Below are 20,613 nucleotides of genomic sequence, written 5' to 3'. Positions count from 1 at the left end.
TCACTGATATCTGCCTACTTATAAAATAGCATGCAGCCTCTCTTCAATCTTTCATTACTGCATTATGTTATAAATGTTTGATCAAATGTGTAGATACCGTCTTACAAGTATTCAATTATAACAGATATGATAATATGATGATAATAAATGCCAATGCCAATACCATCCTCACAGTTATAATAATCACACATTATTACACACAATCAGCGCTATATGCATCTCAGTACATACAATTATACCTGTTTTTAGTTTCAAACTTACATCCATGCAACAAGTCACACACTTACACACAACATTATCCACTACAGTTGATTTAGATTTAAGATTTCTTACCTGAGCTTGCTGCTTAACAAAGAAAAGCACCCCATGAAATCTTTCTGTTTTCTGTTCTCCCTTTCTGTCCTCACTAATTTGAATTTTTCTCACACACGGACATGCACAAACACACACACACACACACACACACACTTCAACATAGCATAGACAATCACACACAGGGGAATTTTCCCTGAGCTCAGAAATGTCTTGGCCTCCCTGAAGACTTGACAGTGTTTAATGAAAACCAGCAGCTGGTCTATTTTGTGAACAAGTAGATCATCGAGACTAATCTTTGCTGGATTTAATTTAATTTAATTTAATTTAATTTAATTTAATTTAATTTAATTTAATTTAATTTAATTTTTCAAGAATTTTTGCAAAAAGGGCATCCTATAATAGTAAACAACTTGGGTTTATGTAAATTTGGGCAATTGAATGGGCTGTTTGTGTTTACATGTTGGTCATGGCAAAACAAAGCAGCTTCACTGTTTCGTGTCATATATTTGTGTGTTTATTTGTCATTTTCCTTCCTTTCTTAGACACAGTATAGTACACCTTAAATACCATGAGTAGTGCAAGATCACTTACTACATACTGTGTGTGTAGATTCTCATTCTTCCATCGTTATCTAAAACCCTTTGAGTATTATTCAATCCTCTTTGCTGACTCAAAAGACCTTAAGGGAGGTAAATCTCTTTCTGTTCTTTCTTGCTGTCTTAAGTTTAAGCAGAAATAAACACTTTTTCCAGATAATATCAACATGTAGCATCAGAGTCCTACAAGCATAAGAATAAGCAGTACCAACACCACACACCTACTGGAATTATTAAAGTGAGAAGAACATAATCACTACCAGAAAAAAAGAACAGAATGGAAGTTGATGAGTTTATGATTGAGTCAATCATTGCAGCATTAAACAGCTTCATGGTGTAGACATTTTTTCAGAGGTGCTTAGTAATAGGACGCTGAAGAACATCTGACATGTAATTAGCAGAAGCCTTCGATGCATTTGTAAACAATTGCAAAAGTAAGAGCTTGGGAATTTGCCGGGCTGGCTGCTATATTTGTTTAAGTCCAAATAAGTCTGGAAAGAAAGGCCAGACGTATTGAATGTCGCCTTTTATTGCAACTGAATCCCACCACAAGAGACAACTTTCGCTGCGTCCGAGGTGTCGACTTTTCAAACACAACGGCATAATGGACTATAATGGATCTTAAAATTAGCTTTAAATATACACTTGGGCCTTTGGCTCAAAATATGTTCGCAAGGCTGTCACTCCGAAAAGGTTTAGTCCAGGTTTGAAAATGGAGAATGTATTTGTAGTAAATCATATTTTATGTTTCATATTTATAGAGATTATTTAAAAAAGAAAACAACAAAAAAATATTCCTATTTTTTAATATACAAGACTTACAGTATTTATTCTATTCCTCCAAGCAGATGCACACAAAGCATCACAAGCAGAAATACACTCTCAACCCAGTGTTAAGATTTTGGTCAGGAATTTGAAAACTTAATCTGGGGTTTAATGCAATGTTTGTCTTTTTATGATACAGGATACAGCGACAACAGTTGTGATGATGGAATTGGGAGGACATCTGATACCATTCTTCTGACACAAGCCCAATGACCTAAACAGGAGGGTTGCTCCTCTGTGGAGGCCCAGAGATTTCAGTATAAAAGGGGAACTCCCGGGCTCCACAAAAGTGTTGGACAGGAAGGAGGCTACCAAAGAAGGTGAGTCCACCATCACACTTTATCAGCAGTCTATGGCTTACAGTTAATTATCTGGGTTTGTCTGATTCTAAATTGCATTTGACTTTTTAGTAGTCCAATCAGCAGCTGCATCACTGAACAACAAACAGGTAAATATGGGGATGACGCTTTAAAGTCCAGTCTTACATTATCTGTCTTTGTATACCAATGGGAATGTTTCATTTTCATTTTCACAGAGTCACCATGAGTGGGGATGTGGAAATGGAGTGTTTTGGCCCGGCGGCCCTTTACCTCCGTAAACCTGAGAGGGAAAGAATCGAGGCTCAAAACACTCCCTTTGATGCCAAAACAGCCTATTTTGTGACGGAGCCGTCTGAGATGTATTTAAAAGGCAAAGTGGTGAAAAGAGAAGGCGGCAAAGCCACTGTGGAACTCAAGGGTGGGAAGGTTTGTACAAGTAGGAAATAACAACTCCCTATAATTTCACAAAGATGACGCGTGCTAATCTCACAATGTATCCATGCAGACACTCACCGTGAAGGACGACGACATCTTTCCCATGAACCCTCCAAAGTTTGATAAGATTGAGGACATGGCCATGATGACCCACCTCAGTGAGCCTTCTGTGCTGTATAACCTCAAAGAGCGTTACGCGGCATGGATGATCTACGTAAGACCAGACATAAAAGTGTGAAATAATGAATATCTCTGTGTCCTGTATATATAACACACACTGTGTCCTCTTCTTCTTCTGAACACAGACCTACTCAGGGCTTTTCTGCGTCACTGTGAACCCCTACAAGTGGCTCCCAGTGTACGACGCAAAGGTTGTCTCTGGATACAGAGGGAAAAAGAGGATTGAGGCTCCACCCCACATCTTCTCCATCTCTGATAATGCCTACCAGTTCATGCTCCAAGGTATTAATCATTTTCTTTGCTACAAAGAGGCCTGAATATCCTCTTTCATGTGCTTTACTGTTTTACGTTCTCTCAACAGATCGTGAGAACCAGTCGATCCTGATTACGTAAGTCACCACTGTAAATTGATTGTTTCTGTTTTGTATTGTGTCAGGCTTACACTTTTATTAAGTCAGGCATAATACATACCATATAATTGTTTAACACGACTCATTTTAGTGGAGAATCCGGTGCAGGGAAGACTGTCAACACCAAGCGTGTCATCCAGTACTTTGCGACAATCGCGGCAGCTGCAGGCAAAAAAGCTGAGACAGTTCCTGGAAAAATGCAGGTATATACAGTAATGTAATCTATGTTTTCATGCAAATAACCAAAGAAAAATACTAAAACATCCATGCAATGACATTCTCAGGGGTCGCTGGAGGATCAAATCATTGCAGCCAACCCCCTGCTGGAGGCTTATGGGAATGCCAAAACTGTGAGGAATGACAACTCGTCCCGCTTTGTAAGTTAAAAAGTGATAAAAATCCTGCTGCTCAAAAGTATTATCTGTTCTCAGATTGTCTGTGAGTTTGAAGAATGTGAGGATTAAAGCACTAGTCGTCTCACTTCTGTAACACTGATGTCTTATTTCAATTGTAGGGAAAATTCATCAGAATCCATTTTGGAACGACTGGAAAGTTGGCCTCAGCTGATATTGAAACATGTAAGCTTCCAGATCTCATTATCCAGAGGATTTAATGAAAGGACACACTGTAAACTACCTTGTTGTTGCCTTGACTTTTTAGATCTCCTGGAGAAGTCTCGAGTGACGTTCCAGCTCTCTGCTGAGAGAAGTTATCACATCTTCTATCAGCTCGCAACAGGCCACAAACCTGAGCTCATTGGTGAGCAATTACAGCCATAGAGTTAATCATTTTATTGATAACATATATGCTTTACATGAGACTGTATAACCAAGCACCATGATTATTTTTCAGAGGCGCTACTCATCTCCACCAACCCCTACGACTTCCCCATGATCAGTCACGGAGAAATCACTGTGAAGAGCATCAATGACGTTGAAGAGTTCATCGCCACTGATGTGAGTGAACACGCTGCAGAGAGAAGGGAAGGAGTGAACGTTGCACTGTTGTCATTTTTTTGGACGCTTTCTTCTGCAGACTGCCATCGACATCCTGGGCTTCACCTCAGAGGAGAAGATAGGCATCTACAAGCTGACCGGAGCTGTGATGCACCATGGAAACATGAAATTCAAGCAGAAGCAGCGCGAAGAGCAGGCCGAGCCTGACGGCAATGAGGGTAAATGAGTTGTTTTTCACAGTTTGATATTCAGAGTCTTGACTGTATATTCAGTGATGGTTCCACAGTTGAGAAGACAGTATGAGAACCTCACCCAGAAACAGGTGGCATAATTCCCATTTTGGGGCACAACTGTATACTGTGAAGTCTTATATCACTGTCCAAAAAGACTTATGTGAAAGTGACATCCTTTGTAAATCAGTAGGTGAATTATCTGGATACATTGTTTAGTTAGAGCCAAGCACAATCTAAAGAGTTCAAATGACCGAAGTCCTTAGCTTTGAGAGGAGTCAGTGTCTTGATCATCTTATAAAGGTGCCTCCAAGATGCTGTCGCAGTTTGGCACATCCAATCTGGCACCAAACCCTTGTGCAGAACGTGCTGGATAGCTTCTGGCTTGTTAATGTTTTTGGTTTACTTCTTTTTTTTTTGCAGAGGCTGATAAAATTGCTTACCTTATGGGCCTGAACTCGGCTGATATGCTCAAGGCCTTGTGTTACCCGAGAGTCAAGGTCGGCAATGAAATGGTGGTGAAAGGTCAAACTGTACCACAGGTAATTTATATTAAGAACATACATAATATGGTCTCACATATTAGTACCAATAAGAGAGTGCAAGAATTTAATTTCTTTCCATGTTTAGGTGCATAATTCCGTCATGGCTCTCTCCAAGTCTGTCTATGAGAAAATGTTCTTGTGGATGGTCGTCAGAATCAATGAGATGCTGGACACCAAGCAGCCCAGGAACTTCTTTATCGGTGTCTTAGACATTGCGGGTTTTGAAATCTTTGATGTAAGTAAAATTTCCTGCAATTTTTTAAAATTCTGGTTGATACAGTACAATAAAATCTAGGTCCTGTGTCATTTTCCCTTCAAGTTCAATAGCTTGGAGCAGATGTGCATCAACTTCACCAATGAAAAGCTGCAACAGTTTTTCAACCACCACATGTTTGTCCTGGAGCAAGAAGAGTACAAGAAAGAGGGAATTGAATGGGAGTTCATTGACTTTGGTATGGACTTGGCAGCCTGCATTGAGCTTATTGAGAAGGTGAGTCACATGCTGCTGTATATTCACAAATACAGAATAATTAGGTTGAAGGATTTGTTTTAATTCATAATTTCCTCTGAATAGCCAATGGGCATCTTCTCCATCCTGGAAGAGGAGTGCATGTTCCCCAAGGCAACTGACATAACCTTCAAGAACAAACTGTACGACCAGCATATTGGTAAAAGTGCCCCCTTCCAGAAACCTAAACCTGCCAAAGGCAAAGCTGAGGCCCACTTCTCTCTGATGCACTATGCTGGCACTGTTGATTACAATGTTCTTGGCTGGCTGGACAAGAACAAGGATCCTCTGAATGACTCAGTGGTTCAGCTCTACCAGAAGTCTTCAGTCAAACTGCTGGCTTACCTCTATGCAGCGCATGCCTCAGGAGAAGGTACAAAATCACATGTAGAATGCAACATAAACAACATTTTTGTTGGAAATGAAAATAAAGCCATAAATGTCTTTCACAGAGGGTGTAAAGAAGGCTGGCAAGAGGAAGGGAGGTTCCTTCCAGACTGTCTCAGCTCTCTTCAGGGTAATTTTTTCTTATTTTTTTATGATCTTGAATTTGTTTATGTGTATTTGTAGCAGGTCAATACACATTTATAGAATTGCCTTGATCAAAATATTATGTGCAGTTATGTTAATGTCATTTTTATGACATAGAAATGATAAACGCTCTGTTCATAACCAGGAAAACCTGGGGAAGTTGATGACCAACTTAAGGAGCACTCACCCACATTTTGTGCGCTGTCTCATTCCCAACGAATCAAAAACACCAGGTGGGTCCCAAAAAAAGTCATATTTACACTTCAACTTCACACAGTTGCTTTATTTAATGACCTCTCATGAACCCACAAGTCCATGACTCTGAGGTTTGTCGGGATCTTAATGTATACGACACTGTTTGGTGTCCCTGTTACTGTTTCAGGTCTAATGGAAAACCACCTGGTCATCCACCAGCTCAGGTGCAACGGTGTGCTGGAAGGCATCAGGATCTGCAGGAAAGGTTTTCCCAGCAGAATCCTCTACGCTGACTTCAAGCAGAGGTACAGTAGCTGTTTATTTACCTGACAGACCACACGATTGTTCTTTTTTTTTTTTAGATCATCTCATTCAAGTAAATTGTTTCAGATACAAAGTGCTGAATGCCAGCGTCATCCCTGATGGGCAGTTCATTGACAACAAGAAGGCCTCAGAGAAACTACTGGAATCCATAAGCGTGGACAAATCACAATACAGATTTGGCCACACCAAGGTAAATAAATAAACAGACTTGATTATCAGATTCACAATGCAGTTAGTAAAGTCATTGTCATTGCCTCTCTAAATAGGTATTCTTCAAGGCTGGACTGCTGGGTGTACTTGAGGAGATGAGAGATGAGAAACTGGTTGAGCTCGTCACAATGACTCAGGCTGTTTGCAGAGCTTTCCTGATGAGACATGAATTTGTCAAGATGATGCAGAGAAGGTGGGTACCCTCTTCAATTATGTCTCTTCCTTATTTAACTATTAAGGAAGGAATATGTGTGTTATAAAACATGTGAAATACGCATTGTTTTCTCTTTTGTATCCTCAGGGAGGCTATTTACTCTATTCAGTACAACATCCGCTCATTCATGAATGTCAAAACCTGGCCATGGATGAAGCTGTACTTCAGAATCAAACCTCTTCTGAAGAGTGCAGAGACTGAGAAAGAGATGGCCCAAATGAAAGAGGACTTTGAAAAGACCAAAGAGGACCTAGCAAAGGCTCTTGCCAAGAAGAAAGATCTGGAGGAGAAGATGGTTTCTCTCCTGCAGGAGAAAAATGACTTGCAGCTGCAAATTCAGTCTGTAAGTTTGACAGAGAGAGGAAAGTTGATATTTCAGGGATCCTGGATTTCGAAAAACAAACAGTATTTTGTTTGTGTGTCATTGTGAATCTAGGAAGGTGAAAGCCTTTCTGATGCTGAGGAAAGGTGCGAGGGGCTCATTAAAGCAAAAATCCAGCTCGAGGCCAAAGTCAAAGAAACAGCTGAGAGACTGGAGGATGAGGAGGAAATGAATTCAGAGTTGACTGCAAAGAAGAGGAAGCTGGAGGACGAATGTGCCGAGTTGAAGAAAGACATCGATGACTTGGAGCTCACACTGGCCAAGGTGGAAAAGGAGAAACATGCCACGGAGAACAAGGTGACAGCCATAAATTCTGTTTACTCAACAATGAAATATCACATCTGCTTCTATCACATATTTAAACTCAATTTATTTCTAAGGTTAAAAATCTGGTTGAAGAAATGGCTTCTCAAGATGAGACCATTGCCAAGTTGAGCAAAGAGAGGAAAGCTCTCCAAGAGGCCCATCAGCAGACGCTAGATGATCTGCAAGCAGAGGAAGACAAAGTCAACACTCTGACAAAGGCCAAAGTGAAGCTGGAGCAGCAAGTGGATGATGTGAGTTTCTCTGTGTCTGTTTAAATCATAATATCTATGTTCAACCTGCTGCTATATCAAATGTGCATTTTAGAAGCACATTAAAATGAACAATTTAGATAAACTGTACATGTATACAGATAATGTGACAGCACTGTATATATATATGATTGTCTAGATTGAAGGTTCCTTGGAGCAGGAGAAGAAGCTCCGCATGGATCTTGAAAGAGCAAAACGAAAGCTTGAAGGAGATCTGAAACTTGCCCATGAATCCATAATGGATCTGGAGAACGACAAGCAGCAAACTGAGGAGAAATTAAAGAAGTATGTGAGACTGAGATATGAATTTATGTCCCGACATTTCATTAAAATAACTGAATGACTGAATGTTTTGTTGATTATTTTTTGGAATTGAAGGAGAGACTTTGAGATGAGCCAGCTTCTCGGCAGGATCGAAGATGAACAGGCTTTAAGTGTCCAGCTTCATAAGAAAATCAAGGAACTGCAGGTAATTGTTGAATGTGGTTTTGTTGACTGTCTTAATCAAAATAAATTAAACTTTTACCTTAAACTTCCTAATAGAAATGGATGGACATAATGAAATTCAGGAACAGTTCTAACTAAAATGTTATCACTCCTTTTTGGTTCACTTGCATCTTTACAATTTAGCTATTCAGAACTTAAACTTACTAACACTTGAGTGTAAATAAACTTGTATTTTCTTTGACATGCCATCCTCACATCATCCCCACCTTCAGTCGTAACTTTGTCTCATGGTTTGCTGTCAGAACAGAAAGGTCTTTTTAGTCTCTCTTTGTCATTCGGAACAATCTTCTTGATTTTTCTGATAATTTATGATAAAAGCAGGGGTAAAATATGTTGTACTTTTCTTGTATCACAGGCTCGTATTGAAGAGCTGGAGGAGGAAATTGAGGCTGAGAGAGCTGCTCGGGCCAAGGTGGAGAAGCAGAGGTCGGATCTCTCCAGGGAACTCGAGGAGATCAGCGAGAGGCTCGAAGAAGCTGGAGGAGCCACATCTGTGCAGATCGAGATGAGCAAGAAGCGAGAGGCCGAGTTTCAGAAGCTGCGGCGTGATCTTGAAGAGTCCACCCTGCACCATGAGGCTACCGCTGCCGCTCTGCGCAAGAAACAGGCCGACAGTGTGGCAGAGCTCGGGGAACAGATCGATAACCTCCAGAGAGTCAAACAGAAGCTGGAGAAGGAGAAGAGTGAATTCAAGATGGAGATTGATGACATTTCAAGCAATATGGAGTCTGTCGCCAAATCAAAGGTGACATTTATCAGCGCCATTTGGACAGAATAAAAACAATTACAGCAATGTTATGTTTTATTGTCCGTAGAAACTGTTTGCCAATGGTTGACCTCATTTTTCTCTCCATGCTGGTTTATGTAGGCTAACCTTGAGAAGATGTGCCGCACTCTTGAGGATCAACTGAGTGAGTTAAAGAGCAAGAACGACGAAAATGTGCGCCAGTTAAACGACATGAGTGTTCAAAGATCCAGGCTCATGACCGAAAATGGTGAGTGCAACATCTATTAAAAAAAAAACACAAACACAAATTACTAAAGAGGATGGACAGTAATTGTTTTTCGTCGATCAGGGGAATTTGGCCGTCAGCTGGAGGAAAAGGAGTCTCTTGTTTCACAGCTTACAAGAGGCAAACAGGCTTATATTCAACAGACTGAGGAGCTCAAACGGCACTTTGAAGAAGAAGTCAAGGTACGACATTATACCCTTTGGTGAATGTTGCGAAAAAATTGTCCAGATTTTTGTTTTTCGTAAAGAGAAATGTGAAGAGAATTGTAATTAAGTTGTATTATGTCATCGCCATAGGCCAAGAACGCCCTGGCTCATGCTGTTCAGTCATCCCGCCATGACTGCGACCTGCTCAGAGAGCAGTATGAGGAGGAGCAGGAGGCCAAGGCTGAGCTGCAGCGAGCGCTGTCCAAAGCCAACAGCGAGGTGGCTCAGTGGAGAACCAAATACGAAACTGATGCCATTCAGCGCACTGAGGAGCTAGAGGAGGCCAAGTAATGAACAGCTCTGAAATCACAATGTTTCCACATGCATTTTATTATCATAAAAATCCATATCTTACATCTTTAAACAGGAAAAAACTTGCCCAGCGTCTTCAGGATGCAGAGGAAGCCATTGAGGCTGTGAATTCAAAATGCGGCTCTCTGGAAAAGACCAAGCAGAGACTTCACGGTGAAGTGGAGGACCTGATGATTGACGTGGAGAGAGCTAATGCTCTGGCTTCTAACCTGGACAAGAAGCAAAGAAACTTTGACAAGGTCAGTGTTTATTAATTTTGGCAAAATGTATGTTGTTACTTGTAAACATGAAATTACAGAAAGTACTCACTTGTTCGTTATAATTTCAGATTCTTGCTGAGTGGAAGCAGAAGTTTGAGGAGAGCCAGGCAGAGCTGGAGGGATCTCAGAAGGAGAGTCGGTCAATGAGCACCGAGCTGTTCAAGATTAAAAACTCATATGAAGAAGCTCTGGATCACTTGGAGACCCTGAAGAGGGAGAACAAAAACCTGCATCGTAAGGCTCTAAATCCTGAATGTTACTGTTATGATAAATACATCCATCATCACATATTGTATGGAACACATTAGATCACACTCCAAACACTTTGAGCATTACTTGATTTTACGTTGTTGGGTTTTGTTTTTTTCAACAGAGGAAATCACTGATTTGACTGAACATATTGGTGAATCAGGAAAAACCATTCATGAACTGGAAAAAGGGAAAAAATCAGCCGAGACTGAGAAAGCAGAAATCCAAACTGCCCTCGAGGAGGCCGAGGTACCAATAATCACATTTCAAATGCATGTTTGTCATGTAAAATACACAGGTGAGAAACTAAAAGTTTACCAAGAAAAATGTTCTTGCATTTAATGCCATAGGCCACTCTGGAGCACGAAGAGTCCAAGATTCTGCGTGTCCAGCTGGAACTCACCCAGGTGAAGAATGAAATTGACAGGAAAATTGCAGAGAAGGACGAGGAGATTGAGCAGATCAAGAGGAACAGCCAGAGGGTGATCGAGACCATGCAGAGCAGCCTGGATGCTGAGATCAGGAGCAGGAATGATACCATGAGAGTCAAGAAGAAGATGGAGGGAGACCTCAACGAGATGGAGATTCAGCTGAGCCACGCCAACCGCCAGGCTTCTGAGGCCCAGAAACAGCTGAGGAACGTGCAAGGACAGCTGAAGGTTAGACATTAATATGTAAATTATGCATCAGAAGACAGCAGAGTGTCTCTGATATATGTAAACTGAGGAGCTGTTTTGATTTCAGGATGCACAACTGCACCTTGATGAAGCTCTTAGAGGTCATGAGGAGATGAAGGAGCAGGTGGCCATGGTGGAGCGCAGGAACAACCTGATGCTGGCTGAGATCGAGGAGCTGAGAGCTGCACTGGAGCAGACGGAGAGAGGCCGCAAAGTGGCTGAACAGGAGCTGGTTGATGCCAGTGAGCGTGTGGGACTACTGCACTCTCAGGTCTTATAAACTGTAGTATGCAAGTGCTGTTAAATTCCTGTTAAACAATTTCTTGAATTCAAAGAAAAACTGAATATGTATATTTTATTTTTAGAACACAAATCTCATCAACACCAAAAGGAAATTGGATGCTGACCTGGTGCAGATTCAAGGGGAAGTGGAAGATGCTATTCAGGAAGCAAGAAATGCAGAAGAAAAGGCCAAGAAGGCCATCACTGATGTGAGCCAAAATTGATTCGACACAGTTATTACTTCTCTCTGGTATTGGAGTTATGTCTGTGCTCATGGCTGTTGTTGCTGTGTTTTCAGGCTGCCATGATGGCAGAAGAGCTGAAGAAGGAGCAGGACACCTGCGCTCATTTGGAGAGGATGAAGAAGAACCTGGAGGTGACAGTGAAGGACCTGCAGCACCGCCTTGACGAAGCTGAGAATCTGGCCCTGAAGGGCGGCAAGAAGCAGCTCCAGAAACTGGAGGCTAGAGTAAGTCAGCTTTGTTTTTTTTTATGCCCCTGTGCTTTTTGATTGTAAGTGAAATTGACATCTTTCACTTCTAATTTTAACATCTTTGCTTCTATCTCGGATGAAGAAAGCAGCCCTATTATTTCCCCCTAAGTTTCACACTATAAGAATGTGAACAGCCTCAAAAACTTAATATCACATCCTTATTTATACACACATTTATACTGGATTATTTTCTGCTAAAACCAAAGAACCTAAATCTTGAACTGATGAAATCCGGTTGTCTTTTGTGATCAAGGTTCGGGAGCTCGAGGCTGAAGTCGAGGCCGAGCAGAGGCGCGGAGCTGAGGCCGTGAAAGGCATCCGCAAATATGAACGCAGAGTGAAGGAACTGACTTATCAGGTAAAGAAAACCCAAACAAAAATCTAATATAGTACACAGGACACTAGGTGCAAAGGACATCATTATTATGATCAGTGACTCGAGAATATCTGAAGTCTGCTTCTCAAGACAAACTGGATGTAAGTTATGTTTTTTACCCCTAGAGGGCATGAATCCCCATCATATAGTGTATATAATGCAGCGCCCTGTGCTTGTCATAGTGAGATGATACAGTGAGAGTGCACTGCAGCTAGAAATGAACACTATCATTCCTGCAGCTGTTGCTTAGGATACACACGTCATTTGGAGATGTTTTTAACTCATTTTCTCTGTAAAAAGGGAAGAACTCTTGACTGATTTGAACGAAATGGAGGATTCACAAGAAGTGATAGTGAAAATATAGTCATAATTTAAATGTGTGTTGTCATTCTTTCTAAAAATGCTGTGGAACAGATGAATGTGCCGCATGCTCCCAAGTATTTTTGAACGATATTCCAAAAACAAGACGGGTTAGTGGAGCTGCCTTTAGTTGTGGTCTCAGACTATATGCTGTGTGCTGCCTATAGACTGAGGAGGACAAGAAGAACATTGCCAGACTTCAGGATCTGGTGGACAAGTTGCAGCTCAAAATGAAAGCCTACAAGAGACAGTCTGAGGAAGCGGTGAGTGTGAACACAGAGCATCGCCGGTGCAGCATGATTTCACCGCAGTGAGCGTGTCACAGTGGCAACACAATACAATACTGGCAACTTTGACTCTGTCCCGTCCAGGAGGAACAGGCCAACAGTCACCTGTGCAGGTGCAGGAAGATTCAGCACGAGCTGGAGGAGGCTCAGGAGCGAGCCGACATCGCTGAGACTCAGGTCAACAAGCTGAGGGCCAAGAGCCGTGATATAGGCAGGGTATGTGGATTTTTCATTATTCTCTTCATTCGGTTGTGATCATAACCTACTGACATAGGAAGGAAGTAGCAGTTAGCCACTGGAGGGCGACTCCACTGACTTCAAAAGGAGGTAGAGGCTGCAAAGTTTCAAACTGATGTTGATCACCTACAGAAGAAAAGTTGTGCATATGATTCCCTGATCAATAACCACAGATTTTCTTTATTTCTAAAGTCGGTAAACATTTTCCTGAAGGGTTAATACTCTTTTCTTTTAAATTCCCATTCAGAGGACAATAGACGGACAACACGGTTACATGAGTAGACATAAGGGTAATTGACAACTAGTACCATCCTGTATGTGCCTGGTTGTCAGGGATCTGGTCAAATCACAAACAAAAGACGACATCCGTTTTTATCTAAAGTCTGTGGTTGTGATCCCACATTCTGTCATAATAACGGTCTCTCAATGCAATGTCGTGATTGATGATTTACAGAATATTTCCTGTAACATTTCACTGTCTCTTTGATTTAAAGGGAAAGGAGGCTGAAGAATAAGCATCAGTCTGAAGGAGACACAGCACAAGAAATCATACAATATGATCTTGTTCTTAAATGTGTAACGACAACAAATAAACTTGCTTGCAATTCACTGTCTTTTTCCTGTTCACTCATTTATCACTTTTATATCTACTCAATGGTGTTGTTTTTAAATGAATATATGGTAGAAAATTTAATGACAAATCATCAAAAAATATTTTATCTTAAGTATATGAATTTTTTTTTTTTTTTTTAAACAAACAAACCTGTAGCAATGGGGAGTTATTCAAAATAACACGACTGTCAGCTGCTGACTATTATCATGTGAAAGTCCTTTAGGTTAGAGCAACTGCAAATTGTCGACCGTGGGGTGTTAATGTAAGTGACAGTCTGGTGACCTCACAGTTTTCACCCGTGCTTCGGTGCAAACACTGCGCCGTGTCAAGTTGTTGTGACGGAAATAAACCAATTAGTGAACCACAAGACATGCTAGGTCAAGGTCAAGACATGCCTGCCAGTTCCTGGTAGTTGAGTCAAGTTTAAGAAGCGCAGCTTTTCAGTGAATGGCCGGTATACATGCAAAAGCCAAAAATAACCCTTAAATAGCTAATGACAGTTGACGTGATGGTCTCGTGTAAATAGATTCTGACAGTACACTTGCCAAATACTTTTGTGGCAGATTGAAGTGACAGCACTGTAGCACTTGAACTGAAGTTAATAATGCTCATTAAAAATAGTGTTCAAAAGCCAAAAACTGCCATAACCCCTTGTCTTTAATCAATTACATATTTAAAATATAGTTTATTGATAAGGGAATTTGTCCTGACACACTCTCTTAATGGTGTTTCTGACACTTACTTCCAAGCTCAGTTAACAACTATATCACATTTCTACCTTCTGTGCATCTTAAATTCATATAAGTTGTATACCTCATACTATGCTATGTCTAGATGTAACCTAATGCACACAGTGGTTTCAAACAGAACAGGGGACAAGGACCACAGGGGAAGCCTGTGTTTTATATCAAAGGTTGTTCCACAATAAGACGTGAAGTGTGTGACAAATGGCTGAGCGCTAAGAGCATTGCTGAGGAGACAGCTATATTTGTATTTCTTCCAAATAAGAACACACAGGGGGGGCATAAGAGATCATGTATCACATTTTTATTTAATATATAGCGTTGTTTCAGGGTGTGTGAAGCCCTCGGTATTCAGCTCCAAGCCCTTTCCCCCCGTCTTTGACAGTTCAGTATCGTCTTTCAACAAGGAAAGAATTCAAACTACTACACATCGTATAACACGATCCCCTTCTTGCCCCGTGCGGGGAACAAACACTTGACTTAGAGGAAGGTCAGACGACAAGCCTCGCCCTTGTCTTCAGTTCATCTGTCAGGACGCTCAGAACAACAAGACCATTTAAAGAAAGGGTTTAAAAATACACGCGCACCCCTGAGACGACAACACAAGTGGCCCCTCTCAACAAACTTGGAGACTCAACTCTAGTCACCTGTTCACTGTGGATTGCACGTCAGACAATAGAGCTGTAAGCAACGGTTTTAGAATTTACTGTCCCCTGGATATACATCGGGACTCTTTATGAGACGCTGTGTGTGGGTGATGTATTGGGGTCAAAAACATCTGACAGTTGGCTTGTCAACAGCAGCAGTTGCACCTACAGTGGTGAAGCTGCCTGTGTTTCAACCTTGGACATTGAGCGGCACAGAGAGGAGATGGGGTCACTGTCTGATCCCCCTGCTCACTGACTGTCTGGCTGTCAGAAATGTGGATATGCAACCTGATAGCTGGAAAATATGAAGGGTGAAAGTGATTTTTTTTTTTACAAACACAACATGTAACATTCAGTAGAGCAGAGGTTCTCAAACGTTTTATACCAGCTGAGAAAATATTAGGCTCTCAAGGTATCGACATTAAAATAAAGTTAAGGCAAAGTCAGCCATGGACTTTTAACAGGAGGCAGATTTATTTATTTATTCTCTCACCCTCCTCCTCTTCCTCACATACTTCACACACTGGTATAGAGAAATTAGATTAAGATGGAGCAAGACATGAGGTGACTTTTTTTATGTTATTTGTTTCATTTTCCACACACTCTGGTTAATATTTCTTATCTCCGATCACATATAGTACCCTGGTATATGCAGTAGGACAGTGTTTCTGATTTTCCACCAGTACCACCAGAGGAAGCTTGCGTACCACCGGTGGTACACGTACCACAGTTTGAGAAACATGGTTGTAGAGTAAATAAGTATAGTCTACAACACTTCAAATTGTTGCCTTTTTTTAAAAAGATAATGTGGAATATGACACTTCTAACTATGGTCTGAAATCATCATAGTCATGTTTTTGTTTTTGCATTTAAGTCAAGCAATTACAATAAAACTTTAAAAAAGAAGATTTGAGTTAAATTAAGTTTTACAAAATGCTCTTTGCATAATATATGGATTGTTCTAGACTGAGGTGGTCCCCTTAGCTCAGAATGTCACAGCTCAGAGGTCAACACTACAAATCTGATGCCCTTTGACCTCGTCTTGACGGCTGTTTTTGTTGTGGTCTGTCATGAGTCTGACTTTACACCAGCATTATCCACGACAAAAATCTGAGCCTTGCAGTGGGTTGCTAAATATTTGGCATTCTGATGTCAGAGAGTGTGAACGTGACAAACTTTCACTGTTATGTGCGATGTAATAATAATAAGATATGCTATAAAGTGAAATTATTGTGTTCGGATCTGATTTCCCAAATGAAAAAAAAGCACATCATTTTGTCCTAAAATGTCCTGTTTAAATACGTTTATTTAAACACATTTTAAAACAACAACAACAAGTAAACTGCAGCAACATAAAGAAGTAAAAGCCCATAGCATATTTGTGGGGAAGTAATATAGAAAACAATTCTGCGGCAAAATTTCAAGCGCGCCAGCTTCTTGCTTCCGATTGCCGATGGATTGAACCTTTCAAACATGAAGCTTTTAGATTGAAGGTGTCCAAACTTTTTTTTAACGAGGGTCAGATTTGATAATGTGATGATGTTCGGGGGCCAAAGGTCACTTCACACCTTTTTTATCAGGAACTTTTACATACAAATGCACTGTGTAATTGAAATTAATCATCTAACTATGACATTTTAGTGACGTTTTGGACAACATACTAAACTATGACATTTTTGACAAATTTTGGACGACATAGTGTAACTAAAATGTCATAGTTTGGTATGTCGTCCAAAATTTTACAAAAATGTCATAGTTTTGTATGTTGTCCAAAACGTCAATAAAATGTCATAGTTTATGGCGTCCAAAATTTGACAAAAATGACACAGTTTATAGTATGTCGTCCAAAATTTGACTAAAATGTCATAGTTTCGTATGTCGTCCAAAAAGTCACGAAAATGTCATAGTTTAGTATGGCGTCCAAAATTTGACAAAAATGACATAGTTTATAGTATGTCGTCCAAAACTTTACAAAAATGACATAGTTTATAGTATGTCATCCAAAATTTTACTTAAATGTCATAGTTTCGTATGTCGTCCAAAAAGTCACGAAAATGTCATAGTTTAGTATGTCGTCCAAATGTTGCCAAAAATTCATACTATAGTATGTCGTCCAAATTATTGACAAAAAAGTCATACTATACTAAATACTATAGTATGTTGTTCAAAATTTGACCTAAAAGTCATACTATAATACGTCGTTCAAAATTTGACAAAAAAATCATACTATAGAATGTCGTCCAAATTTTTGACAAAAGTCATAGTTTAGTATGTCATCCAAATTTCTGACAAAAAAGTCATACTATAGTATGTCTTCCAAAAAGTCACAAAAATGACATAGTTTAGTATGTAGTCCAAAATGTGACAAAAATGTCATACCATAGCATGTCGTTCAAAATTTGACATAAAATCATACTATAGTATGTCAATCAAATTTTGACAAAAAGTCATTCTATAGTGTGTCGTCCAAATTTTTGACAAAAAAGTCATAGTATAGTATGTCGTACAAAATTTGACAAATATGTCATACTATAATATGTCTTCCAAATTTAAACAAAAAAGTCATAGTTTAGTATGTAGTCAAAAATTTGACAAAAATGTCATAGCTTAGTATGTTGTTCAAATTTTGACAAAGTCATAGTTTAGTATGTAGTCAAAGATTTGACAAAAATGTCATAGTTTAGTATGTCGTTCAAATTTTGACAAAAATGTCATACTATAGTATGTCGTCCAAATTTTTGAAAAAATGTCATACTCTAATATGTCTTCCAAATTTTAAACAAAAAAGTCATAGTTTAGTATGTCGTCCAAAAAGTCACAAAAATGTCATAGTTTAGTATGTCATCCAAAATTTGACAAAATGTCATAGTTTAGTATGTCATCCAAAATTTGACAAAAATGTCATAGTTTAGTATGTCGTTCAAATTTTGACAAAAATGTCATACTATAGTGTGTCTTCCAAATTTTGACAAAAAAGTCATAGTATAGTATGCCGTCCAAAATTTAACAAAAATGTCATAGTTTAGTATGTAGTCAACATTTTTGACAAAAATGTCATAGTTTAGTATGTCGTCCAACATTTGACAAAAATGTCATAGTTTAGTATGTCGTTCAAAATTTGACAAAAGTCATACTATAGTATGTAGTCCAACATTTGACAAAATGTCATACCATAGCTTGTCGTCCAAATTTTGGACAAAAAGCCATAGTATAGTATGTCGTCCAATATTAAAAAAAATGTCATAGTTTAGTATGTCTTCCAAATTTTGACAAAAATGTCATAGTTTAGTATGTCGTCCAAATGTTTTGAAAAAATTTCATACTATAATATGTCGTCCAAATTTTTTACAAAAAAGTCATACTATAGTATGTCATCCAAATTTTGACAAAAATGTCATAGTTTAGTATGTCGTCCAAAATTTGGCAAAAATGTCATAGTTTAGTATGTCGTTCAAAATTTGACAAAAAAGTCATACTATAGTATGTCGTCCAAAAAGTCACAAAAATGTCATAGTTTAGTATGTCATCCAAAATTTGACAAAAATGTCATAGTTTAGTATGTCGTTCAAATTTTGACAAAAATGTCATACTATAATATGTCTTCCAAATTTTGACAAAAATTTCATACTATAATATGTCTTCCAAATTTTAAACAAAAATGTCATTGTTTAGTATGTCGTCCAAATTTTGACAAAATGTCATACTACAGGATGTCGTCCAAAATTTGACAAAAATGTCATAACTATAGTATGTCTTCCAAATTTTTTTAAAAATGTCATACTATAATGTCTTCCAAATTTTAAACAAAAAAGTCATAGTTTAGTATGTCGTCCAAAAAGTCACCAAAAATGTCATAGTTTAGTATGTCGTTCAAAATTTGACAAAAAAGTCATAGTTTAGTATGTCGTTCAAAATTTGACAAAAAAGTCATAGTTTAGTATGTCGTCCAAAAAGTCACCAAAATGTCATAGTATATAGTATGCCGTCCAAAAGTTGAAAAAAATGTCATACTATAGTATGTCATCCAAAATTTGACATCAATGTCATAGTTTAATATGTCGTCCAAAAAGTCACCAAAATGTCATAGTATAGTATGCCGTCCAAAAGTTGAAAAAAATGTCATAGTTTAGTATGTCGTTCAAAATTTGACCAAAATGTCATAGTTTAGTATGTCGTCCAAAAAGTCATACTATAGTATGTCATCCAAAATTTGACAAAAATGTCATAGTTTAGTATGTAGTCCAAAATTTGACAAAAATGTCACTGTTTAGTATGTCGTCCAGAAAGTCACAAAAAAGTCATAGTTTAATGCCGCTCAAAATTTGACAAAATGTCATACTATAATGTCTTCCAAATTTTAAACAAAAAAGTCATAGTTTAGTATGTCGTCCAAAAAGTCACCAAAAATGTCATAGTTTAGTATGTCGTCCAAAAAGTCACCAAAATGTCATAGTATAGTATGCCGTCCAAAAGTTGAAAAAAATGTCATACTATAGTATGTCATCCAAAATTTGACAAAAATGTCATAGTTTAGTATGTCGTTCAAAATTTGACAAAAATTTCATAGTTTAGTATGTCGTCCAAAAAGTCACCAAAAATGTCATAGTTTAGTATGTCGTCCAAAAAGTCACCAAAATGTCATAGTATAGTATGCCGTCCAAAAGTTGAAAAAAATGTCATACTATAGTATGTCGTCCAGAAAGTCACAAAAAAGTCATAGTTTAGTATGTCGCTCAAAATTTGACTAAAATGTCATAGTTTAGTATGTAGTCCAAAATTTGACAAAAATGTCATACTATAGTATGTCGTCCAAATTTTTGACAAAAAAGTCATAGTTTAGTATGTCGTCCAAAAAGTCATACTATAGTATGTCATCCAAAATTTGACAAAAATGTCATAGTTTAGTATGTAGTCCAAAATTTGACAAAAATGTCATAGTTTAGTATGTCATCGAAAATACGACAAAAATGTCAAAGTTTAGTACAGTATGTCGTCCAAAAAGTCACCAAAAATGTCATAGTTTAGTATGTCGTCCAAAAAGTCACCAAAATGTCATAGTATAGTACGCCGTCCAAAATTTGAAAAAAATTTCATAGTTTAGTATGTCGTTCAAATTTTGACAAAAAAGTCATACTATAGTGTCGTCCAAAAAGTCACAAAAATGTCATAGTTTAGTATGCCGTCCAAAAGTTGAAAAAAATGTCATAGTTTAGTATGTCGTCCAAATTTTTGAAAAAATGTCATACTATAATGTCTCCCAAATTTTAAACAAAAAAGTCATAGTTTAGTATGTCGTCCAAAAAGTCACCAAAATGTCATAGTATAGTATGCCGTCCAAAATTTGAAAAAAAAGTCATAGTTTAGTATGTAGTCCAAAATTTGACAAAAGGTTTAGAGTTCCGTATTTCGTCCTTTTTTAATGCATTAGGGAACGTCTAACGCGGGAATTGAACCTGGGCCCCTGCAGTGAGGACTGTATTCTCAACATGGGAGAGCAGCTCTACCAAGTGAGCTAATGCCACCCTGTATCTCCAATGCCTTACTGAGTCTTGTTTTTACATATCGTAGTATGTTGTCCAAAAAGTCACCAAAATGTCATG

At 38.7% G+C, this 20,613-nt stretch overlaps 1 protein-coding gene across 1 annotated transcript; it reads left to right on the top strand.

The window, feature by feature from the left end:
• The first annotated feature begins 1,949 nt into the window (after nucleotides 1-1,949).
• Nucleotides 1,950-13,619, top strand: LOC131460341 (myosin heavy chain, fast skeletal muscle-like). Its single transcript, XM_058630726.1, has 41 exons — nucleotides 1,950-2,056; nucleotides 2,147-2,184; nucleotides 2,272-2,482; nucleotides 2,562-2,705; nucleotides 2,797-2,953; nucleotides 3,033-3,060; nucleotides 3,173-3,284; nucleotides 3,366-3,458; nucleotides 3,596-3,659; nucleotides 3,742-3,840; nucleotides 3,934-4,037; nucleotides 4,117-4,255; nucleotides 4,691-4,809; nucleotides 4,898-5,047; nucleotides 5,132-5,302; nucleotides 5,387-5,693; nucleotides 5,773-5,837; nucleotides 5,997-6,084; nucleotides 6,234-6,351; nucleotides 6,437-6,560; nucleotides 6,637-6,773; nucleotides 6,882-7,137; nucleotides 7,231-7,473; nucleotides 7,557-7,733; nucleotides 7,891-8,036; nucleotides 8,130-8,220; nucleotides 8,614-9,003; nucleotides 9,127-9,253; nucleotides 9,335-9,453; nucleotides 9,568-9,764; nucleotides 9,845-10,028; nucleotides 10,118-10,283; nucleotides 10,423-10,547; nucleotides 10,649-10,957; nucleotides 11,043-11,246; nucleotides 11,341-11,466; nucleotides 11,556-11,726; nucleotides 12,004-12,108; nucleotides 12,654-12,749; nucleotides 12,858-12,989; nucleotides 13,505-13,619. The coding sequence occupies exons 3-41, from the start codon at nucleotides 2,279-2,281 to the stop codon at nucleotides 13,523-13,525; spliced, it is 5,808 nt and encodes a 1,935-aa protein (XP_058486709.1). The 5' UTR covers nucleotides 1,950-2,056; nucleotides 2,147-2,184; nucleotides 2,272-2,278; the 3' UTR covers nucleotides 13,526-13,619.
• The last annotated feature ends 6,994 nt before the right edge of the window (nucleotides 13,620-20,613 follow it).

Source organism: Solea solea, chromosome 6 (genome assembly GCF_958295425.1).
Source record: "Solea solea chromosome 6, fSolSol10.1, whole genome shotgun sequence".
Taxonomy (NCBI): Eukaryota; Metazoa; Chordata; class Actinopteri; order Pleuronectiformes; family Soleidae; genus Solea; species Solea solea.
The sequence above is the reverse complement of the archived record's forward strand: the minus strand, read 5'-3'. Positions and strand labels throughout refer to the sequence as shown.